General features: G+C 50.2%; 1 protein-coding gene across 1 annotated transcript in view; it reads left to right on the forward strand.

Moving 5' to 3' along the window:
- LOC128403297 (sodium/calcium exchanger 1-like) overlaps positions 1-12,618 on the forward strand; it is a 29,617-nt gene that overhangs the window by 7,615 nt on the left and 9,384 nt on the right. Inside the window, exons 2-4 of the mRNA XM_053367965.1 lie at positions 3,913-5,680; positions 10,680-10,786; positions 12,214-12,335. Of these exons, the coding sequence (XP_053223940.1) occupies positions 3,930-5,680; positions 10,680-10,786; positions 12,214-12,335 (1,980 nt within the window). The 5' untranslated portion in view covers positions 3,913-3,929. The remainder of the gene's footprint in view (positions 1-3,912; positions 5,681-10,679; positions 10,787-12,213; positions 12,336-12,618) is intronic.

Consider the following 12,618-nt stretch of genomic DNA (forward strand, 5'->3'; position numbering starts at 1 on the left):
AGGGTGTGCCCCCTTTATATAGATTTGCAGAATAGAATACCACCTGGTCTCTTGTAAACCGAAAGTTATGGCAACTTCCTATGTCCTTACATGGGCTTGCCCCCCCTTTCCTTCCTGCACCAGCCTCTCCACGCCATGAACCTCAACACGTGTTCAAATGTAAAACATGTGATTTATACTAATGGCAATAAAATGGGGCTTTGTCTCCTGTATTACTTACTCCTCCCTTTCAACTCGCCTCCTTGTCTTCAGTCTTCCCCTGTCTGGGGCCAGAATGAAACATCCATCTAGCCTTGCTCTTATCTCTCACCCGCCTAGGCCTAGACCTTCCTGAGATAGGCCTATTTTCACTGTAACATCTAAGCAACAGAAAAAAACCTGTCCTTCTGGCTGGTGTAGAAAAACCTCCCCTTTTGGGATAAATAGAACAATATTGTAATATGCCCCTTCAGCAGTAATAATAGAATATATCAAATATTAGTCCTACTAAGAGCATACCTATTGAAAACAATAGACATGACTACATTTCTATTCATTTCAATGTGTCTGCTCTGAATATGGTTTAGTTGGATACAGGCCAACAATTCTTTAAAAAAAAATTATATGGCCAGCTATTTATGAAATTATCTAAGCTGTCTATAAAGGGAAACAAACATAACACTTTTCTTTTTAAATGCAAAGCACAAAAATCAAATCAACACAAATCAAGAGGAATTAACAGCACAAAGCTTTCTAGCAAAGGCAGAAGAGTAGTTGTAGTAATTCTTTCTTAAATTTCTACAGCCAGCCGTCAGGAAGATTCCTTAAGGCTGTTCACGAAGTGAAATAAGCATAATTAAAGAAACACTGCCAACACCCTAATAATTAAAACAAAACTAGTATAAATAACAGCACAGAATTGAAACAATTTGTGGCTCAGCGTAAAACTGCAGTGGAAGAGCGAAACCATAAGGTTTGTTTAAAAACACATTAAAACGGCCGAGGCGGAGGCCCATCTAATCTGCTTTTAAAGCTTTCTAAGCCAGAGTGAGTGATGTAAGTCAATTACGCACCGTGTGAAAAAGTGCTTTCTTGTGTCTGCCCTGAATCTCTTGCCCAATCAATCAATTTCGCTGGGATTATGATGCCCCCTGTTGCCCCAGCTTGGTCCAGTATGCTGAGAGAATAACAAAAACTCCCCAGCCACTCTCCAAACCCAGCAGTTTCATTTTATAAACCTCTCATAGGTAAACAACAACAAGTAGCAAGGGCCACATTAGAACATAGTCCACCATCCTTTTCTCACAGCGGCCAACCAGATGCCCGTGGGAAGCCTCCAAGCAGGGTCCAAGCACCAGAGCACTCTGCCCTCCTGTGCCTTCCACAAATTGGCACTCAGAAGCATTACTGCAGGGGTCAGCAACCTTTTTCAGCCGTGGGCTGGTCCACCGTCCCTCAGACCATGTGGTGGGCCGGACTATATTTTGAAAAAAGATATGAACAAATTCCTATGCCCCACAAATAACCCAGAGATGCATTTTAAATAAAAGGACACATTCTACTCGTATAAAAACACGCTGATTCTCGGACTGTCCGCAGGCCGGGTTGAGAAGACAATTGGGCCTCATCCGGCCCCCGGGCCTTAGGTTTCCTACCCCTGCATTACTGCCTCCAGCTGAGCAGAGCATAACCATCAGGGTTAGTGGCCATTGAGAGATAACTTTTTGCTCCACAAAGCTGCCCAATCATCTTTTCAAGCCATCCATGTTGGTGGCCAATACTGCCTCTTGTGGGCGTGAGTTCCACATGCCGTGCAACTATACTGTTTTGAGTCGGACATGCCGGAATTACAGAAGCCGCCCCAGCTTCTGATTCCATCCCGGCATGTGCTATTTTGGATCCCGTACTTCCAGAAGCACTGTGGTGGCAGATGGGTGACCAGTGGCGGTGGCAGGCAAAGGTGCGTATCACCAGGATGGTGCAGGGCAGGGAGCGGTGGACCCCAAGGGAGAGAGCCGAGAGAGGGGGCCCCTTCGAGGTCGTGTCCCGATTTGCCTCACCAGGATGTTGGAGGGTATAGTTCCATAATTTAAGTCCGTGGTGTGTGAAGGACAACTTTCTTTTCTCTGTCCTGATTCTTCCCACATTCAGTGTACCTGATATTTAGTGTCAAAAGAGAGGGAGAACAACTTTAGCCGCTTTCTCCACGCAACGCGTAATTTTATAAACCTCCGTCGTGTCACCTCTTAAGCGCCTCTTTCTTTGAAACTAAAAAAATCCTAAACCTTTCTTTGTAGAAAAAGGATGGGAGAAATTCATGGAGGACAAGTCTATTCGTGACTACTAGCCACAATGGCTAAGTTCTCCCTCCGATTTTTGAGGCAGTGTGAATCTGGATACCAGCTGTTGTGAACAGGGCTGTCCCGTGGGGCAGACTTGAGGCAGTTGCCTCAGGCGGTGAAATCTCACGGGGCAGTGCCCTCAAGGGCGTCTCGCTGACTGAACACCAGGCAAGCGAGGGGAAGTTGGGGGCTTCCAGTGAGATCTCACAAGATTTCACAGAGTTCCAGAATGTCTTGCCAGAAGCTGTTGCTGCTGCTACGCAACCCTGGTAAGAGAGGCTTCAGCAGACGGGCAGCAGCAACAGTGGGGCTGGTGGCATCTTCTGTTTCGCCTCAGGCAGCGAAATGCCAGCTGTGAATCACAAGTGGGGGGCGAAAGTGTTCTTCTGCTCAGTCCTGCTTTGGGGAACCCCATGAGGGCATCTGGCTGGGCATTGGGAGATCGGGAAGCTGGAGGATATGGGCCTTTGGCAGGCAGCCCTTTCTTACACCCATATGCCTTACATCAGAAAACTGGAACTGCAGAAGCTCATGAGAAGTAGGGTAGTGAAAGGCAGACCCTCCCTCCTTCCTTTCACCAAATGTTTATGGGGTTTAAATCCGTGTTAGCGACTGCACGTATTCCAGCAGGGATTGGTAGTTATTCTGGATTGATGAATGAGGGAACACAGGCGTGGTTGTGCCTCTGTGTCATCGGTGCGGACGGGTGTCTAGAGGAAAAGGCATATAATAGCTCCCGCAATTCTATTCTTGGGGCCGGGGCTGGAATCTATTTTTCAGCATCAGTAGGCGGTGGTGTACGTGGGAAGGGGGGAGGGAAAGGGATGTTGCTGTCTCCCCTCTGGCAGAAAAGGAGTGAACAAGGAAGTGATGGGGAGGACAGAGAGAGCTCCTTTTGGAAACATGTTAGCCCAGAACTCTGGAAGTGAGAAGCTTGGGACACAGAAGTGACAACGTTTCTGGAATACCCTAGTACCAAAACAGGGCCTTGTGCCTTTAGATTGACAGCAATGGACTCCAGACTCCCATAAACTCTGCGGACAAAATAAAAGCATGGTTAATCTAATTTACGTACATAATTTTTTATTTCTGTCTCTTCTGAGTTCCTGATATATGCACTCTGCTTCTGCCACCAAGTCCAAACCTTCATTATCTTGTGTAGTCAACACCTTTTCTACACTGGCTCTGAGCACAATTCATAGTGTTGGTGCTGACCTTTAAAACCCTAAACGGCCTTGGGTCAGCCCTGTATACCTGAACGAGTGTCTCCATCCCATATCATTAAGCCAGGACACTGAGGTCTAGGTCCGAGGGCCTTCTGGCAGTTCCCTCACTGTGAGAAGTGAAGTTACAGGGAACCAGACAGAGGGCCTTCTCAGTAGTGGTGCCTGCCCTGTGGAACGCCCTCCCATCAGATGTCAAGGAGATAAACAACTACCTGACATTTAGAAGACATCTGAAGGAGCCCTGTATTTGACGTTTTATTATGTTTTTCTATGTGTTGGAAGCTGCCCAAAGTGGCTGAGGCAACCCAGCCAGATGGACGGATTATTATTATTATTTCACTAACACTCTCTGCCCTACCTTACAGGTATCGTCTTCCTCGCCATGTCACTCCTGGCTCAACTGAAGGCTTCAGCCTTGCTGCTGGCTTTGTTCCTCCCTTCACCGCTGGCGACGGTGGGTGGCCATGGCGGCACGCATGGCGTTGAGACAGCGTCCCCGGACGGCGGCAACCACACCAAGTGCCAAGAGGCCACGGAGTGCCAGGAAGGTGTGATCTTGCCAGTGTGGTTCCCACAGAACCCCTCTGTGGGGGACAAGGTGGCCAGGGCCATTGTTTACTTTGTGGCTCTGATCTACATGTTCCTGGGCATGTCCATCATTGCCGACCGCTTCATGGCCTCCATAGAAGTCATCACCTCACAGGAGAAAGAGATCACCATCAAGAAGCCCAACGGGGAGACCACCACCACAACCATCCGCATCTGGAATGAGACCGTCTCCAACTTGACCCTGATGGCACTGGGTTCCTCAGCCCCTGAGATCCTGCTCTCCATCATTGAGATTGTGGGCCACGGCTTCACTGCAGGAGACATGGGGCCCAGCACCATTGTCGGCAGTGCAGCCTTCAATATGTTTGTAATTATTGCCGTCTGCATCCATGTGGTCCCTGAGGGCGAGGTACGGCGCATCAAACACTTGCGGGTCTTCTTTGTCACTGCTGCCTGGAGCATCTTCGCCTATATCTGGCTATACCTCATCCTGGCCTGGTTCTCTCCTGGCATAGTGGAATTGTGGGAAGGGCTCCTCACCTTCCTCTTCTTCCCACTCTGTGTGCTCCAGGCTTGGGTGGCTGACAGAAGGCTCCTCTTCTACAAATACGTCCACAAGAAATACCGGGCGGACAAGGCCCGAGGCCTGATCATCGAGACTGAGGGTGATACTGGCTATCCAAAGCTGGACATGGAGATGGACAACTCACTAAAGGAAGGATCCGAAGGTCTCGTGGAAGCAGGGAAGGACCAGGATGATGAAGCTCGCAGGGATATGGCCCGCACCTTGAGGGACCTCAAGCAGAAACATCCAGAAAAGGACATGGAGCAGCTTATCGAGATGGCCAACTATCATGTGCTAGTCCAACAGCAGAAGAGCCGGGCTTTCTACCGCATCCAGGCGACACGCATGATGATCGGAGCAGGGAATATCCTCAAAAAACATGCGGCGGACCAGGCCCGCAAGGCCATTAGCATGCAGGAGGTGCGTGCGGAAGAAGACGAGTCCGTGACCAAAGTTGGCTTTGAGCCAGCGCACTACCAGTGCTTCGAGAACTGCGGCTCGGTGGTGCTGACTGTGGCCCGGCGGGGAGGGGACCCAGCCTGCGTCACATTGCGGGTGGATTTCCGCACAGAGGACGGGACGGCCAACGCTGGCTCTGACTACGAGTTTGCGGAGGGCACCTTGCTCTTCAAGCCAGGGGAAACCCACAAGGAAGTGCGGGTCGGAATCATTGATGACGACATTTTCGAGGAAGATGAGTATTTCTATGTCCACCTCAGTAACGTGCGGGCAGCCTGGGCCGAACCGGGCCCTGAGCCTCCTCCCAAAGCATGCCTCGGGCCTTCTAAGATGGCCACTGTCACGATCTTCGACGACGACCATGCCGGCATCTTCACCTTCGACGGTGCCTCCATGCGTGTGAGCGAGAGCGTGGGGGCTGTGCGCATCAAGGTGCTGAGGACCTCGGGGGCACGCGGGAGAGTGGCCATCCCCTTCCGCACCATTGAGGGGACCGCTAAGGCCGGAGAGGACTATGAGGAGGTAGCTGGCAAAGTGGAGTTCCAGAATGATGAGACCATGTAAGAGACCAGGGAAGGTGGTTTGTTTTTGTCTTTGAAAATATTGGTGTGGGCACTGTGTACTGAAAACACGAGCAGGAATGCTGTGACCCACACAAGAGGGCCACCAAATTGGATGGCTTTTAAAGAGGATGGGGGGAGGGAGGAATAATAGAGCATGAGTCTACCAATGGCTGGTTAACCATGATGGCTATGGGGAGGCTGCGAGGAATCACAAGTGGGAAGTGAGTAGGTGCCGCCACACTAAAAGCCCAATTCCACTGTGTGGAATGGTCCTCCTGATAGGATGCCATCTGTAGGCCGCCCTCTCCCGCAAGACACAGTGACTGATTGGGTATATAATGTGTGAGACCAGGGCCGGTTCACCCATGAGGCAAGGTGAGGTGACCGCCTCAGGCCACAGGATCCACAGGGGCAGGAGAGAGGGCCTCCAAGGAATTCATCACCCATTGCCTCTGTAGCAGTGGCAGTGACGGCTGTGGCAAACTCCTCGGAGGCCGAATCTGCCTCCTCCTCTGCAGCCATGCCGCCTCTACAGCGGCCTTTCGACGAAAAGGAGGTGCTGCTTGGCTTCCTCCCATCCCTAAGGAGGAAATGGTGGGGGCTGCCCTCTGCACGATTCAGCCCCCTCCCCAATCACAGCAGCCTTTGATTCCCATTTCAACCATAGGGGGAAGGTGGATTTATCCCCTCACCCTTTTCCTGATGTAGATCTTCGTTCACCCTTTCTTCCCTAGCCGGGAAGCACCATTTTGCAGTTTGCCTCAGGTGGCAAAATATATTGGATTGGCCTTGGGCAAAACGATCTTTTAGGTATCCTGGCCCCAGACTACATTCAGTAATTTGTGGCTGTTATCATTGTTTTAATGGTGTAAGTTTTATTTCCTGTTCCACTGGGTTGTTATCAAGCAAAATTGAGCCTTGACTGGAGTCTAATGAATGTTAGTGATTTGTTAACATGTATAGCTAGGGCTCTGTAGCCCAATACCAGCACCTTGAACCTAGTCTAGTATAGAGCTGCCATATTTCAAAAATAAAGTTGTTGAGCTTTTTTTTTTTAGGAAGACCACAAAATTGTTGAGCTATGGCAGCCCTAGTAGCTCAGTGGCAGTCAGAGATTGCTTTCCCCGTTCCTCCCATCACACCTCCCCTCTGGAAAATGTCAACACAGCTCATTTCCCTCTTCCCAACCCCCCAACCCATTCTCATCTAGCTCCTGAGATACAGCGGTTTGACGCAAGCAGAAATTCAGCTGCAGAGCATTGCTTGGCTAGAGCTAATAAATGGGAAACAGATATGTGTTTTTTTTTAAGGGTGCGGAGCCTGAGGACCCCCAGTTGTTGATAGATTACAACTCCCCTCATCCGTGCCTGGGCATGCTGGCTGGTCCAACCGCACCTGGAGGACAGCAGATTCCCCACCCTGATTTAAGAAATGGGAATAGCATGTTGAATGTCTGTTGCACATACCAGGTTTATGTTAAAAGACATGGGAGGAGGCTGATGCTGGGTCAGGAGTGGCAAAGCTTGATAAAGGTGCTCAGTACATGCTCAGGGGCACCATTCCTTCATGATGCAACATGAAAGAAAGACAAGAAAGAAAGGCACACACTGCCATAGGTCAGTGGTAGAGCATCTGAAATCCTCTTTTGAAAATTAGGTGCTGCCTTTATTAGAGTCTCTCTCTCTCTCTCTCTTGGCCTGTGATGCCTGCTTTAACTGGCAGCTAATCCTCGAGGTCTTGAGTAGACAACAGTCTTTTCCTGTCACCTGCGATCTGAGCCTGTTAACCTGGATAACCCACCTTCCAAATATCCTGGGGTAAAAGGGACATTCCGTTTTTCGTCATGCAAGATCTCGGCGGCCATTTTGAGTGCCACGATCTTGTGCACTCTCACCCTGAAAAAGTGCAATGTTTTTCACAGCAAGACCAAGGTGCGGGTCACGTGACTTTCCTGGGTGCGCCTCCTGGAAGGCGTACGTCCCGGTTTTGCATCAGAAAAAGTTGGGTGGCAGGGAAGGGCTCCATAGTTTGATGCTAGAGCTTCTGCTTTGCACGCAGAAGAAGGTCCCAGGGTTCAACTCCTGGCATCTCCAGCTAGTCCTGAGAGACACTTCCTGTCTGAAACCTTGGAGAGCCACTGCCAGTCAGTGCAGGCAGTTCTGGGCTAGATTGAGTGGTCCGACTCAGTAGAAGACTCTTTCTTAAGGACATTTGCTATGAGTGGCAGGAGGTCCCAGGCTCCATCCCTCAGGAGCAGGCAGCATCCTGTGCTCACACATCCATCTCAGAAAATTATCTCCTCATAATTGCTGCTCGGCTGCCTTGTCGCCAGCCTCCAACCAACACTACCACTCACCCCCAGCATCCCTCCGGCTTCGTCAGACACATGGAATTAATTTCTTGAAATCTTAATCTTTCACCCGTCAAGCTGTGCTGCAGCAACCTCCAGCTCTCAATTTGACAGGCTCTGACCTAATTGCACGAGAAGGGGAAAGTGGGGTGGCGGGGGGAAGGAGCGGGACGTTTGGCCAATGGCACACGCGGGAGAGAGCGTGAAAGCACCCGTGCGTGGGGGCGAGCGGCTGGCAGGCCGTAAGCCGACGTGCGACGGAAATGGTGCAAGTGCGAGCAGATAAAAATGGGTGCTGTGTGCCAATAGAGAGGAACATGCAGGAGTTTGTGTGTGTGAGGGGAGGGTGGTGGCAGACAAAAGTCAGTGTGAGTGAAAATTTTTGGGATGCGCATTTATGTGCTCCTTTCTGAACTAGCGGAGAGCAATGTTTCTTTCAGAGGAAAGCGGGTGGAAATTACCTCACGGCAGTTGCTCTTCAAAATAGGGATGTGGAACCACAAGCCCTTGAGGCGTCTCTGGCCCTTGAATCTGTCCCTAAACTGCACCCTTCCCTGACCCCTTTGCACCCCACACCCTTGAGTGTTTTTGTCTGACTGGGATGTGTCCTTGAACTCTGCAAGAATGCTTATTACTTGTCTGGATGGAGAATAGAGAAAGGGCGTCTGTGAGTGTATGTGTGGAAACTAGCCTCCTATAAAAAGATAATATTGACATTTGTTGCTCTGCCCACTTTTGCCCTTGGCTCCACCCACCACTAACATGTGGCCCTTGGAAAGTTGTCCAGAATGGAATACGGCCCCTGAGCTGAAAAACCTACCCTGCTCTACTCTCTCTCTCTCTCTCTCTCTCTCTCTCTCTCTCAAAAGCACATGCCATTTGCTCTATTAGTTTTAAAGGGTATGGGCTTTTCCGTCTTTTCATGACAGCCTCACTCACAGAAATGGAAGCAGGCAAAGTTTTTATTCCACATAAAGTTTGGGCCCTCCAGGTGTTACTGAACCACAACTCCCATCAGCCCCAGCAATGACAGGAGTTGTAGTTCAGCAACATCCGGAGGGCCAAGACTCTCCACACGCCTCTTTCATTAGAGTAAGAATTAGACCTGCTTAGCTTACGTGTGCCAGGCAGCTTCTGTAAAAAGTGCAGGAGCCATCTATATCTGTATACAAAGCCACAGCCTCAGAAGAATAAAGGTGACATGTGGAACTAACAAGTATAGCCGTTGCAGGGATATTACAACATTTTGCTATATTGCCACCTGTTCAAGTGATGGATTTATGAGACCCCCTGAAGGAAGATACTCAGAAGCGCCTCTAAGGATCGAGCCAGGAAACCAGCTCATAAGAGGATAAATTATGTGTTCTCTATCCCCTTAATAAAATCTACAGTAGAGAAACAGACACGAGGCTGTTTCAAGCTCAACATGATCGCAAGGGCGACAGCACCTGTCACTGAAGGGAACTTCAGCAAATCTGTTACTGAGGATCTTGGGAAGGCAAGAGGTTAAGACAGCCCAGCAAAAAACAACAACCGCTCTTCTGTACTTACGTACCGCTAGAAAATATAGCTGTGGCATGCATTTGATCAGATTTGTTGTTCTGACGCAAATGCGGCAGAGTTTGGGGATATGTCTCCGTGTCAGTGAGACCTGAATCTTAAGAGCCGAAAGGGTGGCAAGGGCTTCCACCCCCTTGGCAGCCCTATAGCGTTGACGTACCCACATATATTCCCATCCCATTAGTACCAAGCCGTCTCTTTGTGTTTGTAATTAGGGAACTAAAAACAGATGGCATCAAGCGAGGCTCCGGCTGCCAGACTCGGCTTAGCGTACCCGGAGTGTGTGCATGTGTGTGTGTTGTGCCACAGCTTGGCGAGAGCGAAGCCATGGGGTCATGCATAAGCAGAGATGAGCTCGAAGGAGCAGGAGGTGGCTATGGGGAGGGTTGCTGGCTTCTCCCTGCTGGCCCCGCTCCTCTGTGCAGAGGGGGCCGGTTCTGGGGCAGAAGGCAGGGGCCGCAATGGCAGGTGGAGCCCGAACGGATGACAGGCAGGGCCCGGATGTGAGTTCTGCGCACCCAGATCTGGTGCTAAGATTTGGGTGGGGGTGGTCCAAGCTTCCCTCCCTCTCTCTTAACATAAGTGACCAGCGGTTTCTGTTAGGGCGGAAGTGAGGGAGCCCACCAGTAGGTGGCACCAGAGCCAATGGCAGAAGGAGCCAAATAGGTTTGTCCCCTGATTTTTACAAGGGGCAACGATGAGATTATGGAGGAGGAAGCTGCCAGGCAGGGCCACCCACTGGTCTGGGTGCAAGGAAGAGGGCAGGCAGGCCGGGGCTGGCTGGCGGCAATTTGAGGTTGGTGAGGCAATGCCCCATTCACCCTAATGCACCGGCCTCTACTGCATGTGACTTTTAATGGCTGCCTGCTATGCCGATATTAAGCCAAGGAGTGCTTTCCCTGTTGCGTCACTTCCGTGCCAAAGAAGTATGGGCTTACTAAATTTCCATTTGCTGGGCTCTGAGCAAGGCCAAGGCCAGGCCCAGGTCAGGGGGGAAGGGGAAAGCGGGGCAGTACCTTGGGAAGATGGTTTCCTGCATTAGTCTGCCTGCTCCAGAGAACCCATTATTTTCTCCCTCGTCCCCAGGAGATACATCGAAATTAAAATTATTGACGATGAGGAGTATGAGAAAAACAAGAACTTCCACCTGGAGCTGGGGCCACCAGAACTGCTGGACACAGGTCCACGGCATGGTAAGGGAAAAGTGGGGAAACCTGGGGTGTGTGTGTGTGTGTTGTTTTAGTTTGTATTATGTGATGTATTTTTGTGTTGTTATATTGTAAACCGCCCTGTGATTCTTGGATGAAGGGTGGCGTAGAAATTGAATAAATAATAATAATATTATTTGCAGGAGAGACATCCTAAGATACTTGAGGGGCAGAGTGGGATGTGGGGTGGGCTACAACAGGGATGAGGAACCTCGGATTTCCGGGGGTAAATGTGGTCCTCCAGGTCTTGCAAGCCTGCTGTACAAAGGTCAGCTTCACATTCATTGCTCTGCCCACTTTTGCCTGTGGCCCCACCCACCACTGGCTTGTGGCCCCTGGAAAGTTGCCCAGAAGGGAATGCGGCCCTCAGGCTGAAGGAGGTTCCCTTCCCCTGAGCTTATGGCAGAAAGACGTAAGGAAGACATGGTACTAGAGGAGCCCTTTATTTGTAGGGTTGTGAATCCAAGGTAAGTTTAAAGATAAGGAACCTTCAGAAGAGAGAGAAGTTGTCCACCCACAGGGAGTGAGCAGCAGCCAGACAGCAGACTAAGCAGGCACGCAGGTCATCGGCTCACACTCTTCCCTAGAATCATAGAATTTGGAAGGAACTCTGAGTATCATCCAGTCCAACCCCCTGCAGAAATGAAAAGTGTTGGTCCCCCCCCAAATTATAGTCACCCTGTCTAAATTCACATTGTCCACATCATACATTTAGAACACACTGTCATCATCCCCCCCCCGAATAATCCTGGGAACTGTAGTTTACCCCCCCCCCCCAGAGCTGCATTTCCCAGCACCAAGCTCCAGTTCCCAGGACTCTTAGCGGCAAGTCATGTGCTTTAAATGTATGGCGTGCACACAGTTGAAATTAACACAGTCCCAATTAACGCAAAGCTGTCTCCTCTTTTTGGGTGATGCTCAAACGATTGCAGGATGATGTCTCAGAGTTGTCTCAGTTGTTTCAAGTCCAAGAGCAACATTTAACCGACTTGCCAAATTGGTGGGGAAAAGGCCTTGCCTCCAGGGTTCTATGATCTTTGCTTTTTAAAAATAGAAAGGAGGGGAGCACAACTTCTTTTCCTACCTCTGTTCCCCAGCTTTTAAACAGTAGGCTGGCAGGTAGAAGTTTAGCAGATGATGGTTTTCATGAAAGGGAGATAAAATGATAAGAGAAGCTTCACCTTCTGCATGCTGGGCTGCTGTTTGAAAGGCAGAGGGGCCAAATTGTTAGGAAAGCAGGCAACCTTGGGCCATTAAGGAGATGGATTGAGGCAACTGGGAAGGGGACTGAGGGCGGTGGGTGACAGAGGAGGTTAGAGAGTTGGAAAGAGGTTTCTGGAGGCTGGCAGAGAGGGGATGTTGGGATTCCAGCCGCTCCCTATGTGTCCGTTTTCTCCCCAATCTCACCCCAGGTGACTCCAATGAAAACCGCCTGCCTAATGGAGAAGAGGAAGCAATTGCCAAGATGGGGTGTCCTAGCCTTGGAGAGAACACCAAACTTGAAGTTGTTATTGAGGAATCTTACGAATTCAAGGTAAGAAGACACTCTCTCACCTGGCACTCCCTAGCAAGAAAGACATTTTAGTCACAATCCCCCTCCTCACACCTCAGCATCCACCACCCCCTCCCAGTGGTGGCTGGTGCCCATTGGTACTGGTAGGGTGGAAGGCAGGGAGCCCACCAGTAGGTGGCACCAGAGCCAATGACAGGCAGAACCAAATCTAGCTTTGCCCCCATCCTCCTCCTCCCTGCTGAGTTCTACAAATGCTGAGACTGAGGAGGAAGCTGCCAGCAAATGCCATCCCTTGGACTGATTG

The sequence above is a fragment of the Podarcis raffonei genome, chromosome 16 (assembly GCF_027172205.1).
Source record: "Podarcis raffonei isolate rPodRaf1 chromosome 16, rPodRaf1.pri, whole genome shotgun sequence".
In the NCBI taxonomy this organism is placed as follows: domain Eukaryota; kingdom Metazoa; phylum Chordata; class Lepidosauria; order Squamata; family Lacertidae; genus Podarcis; species Podarcis raffonei.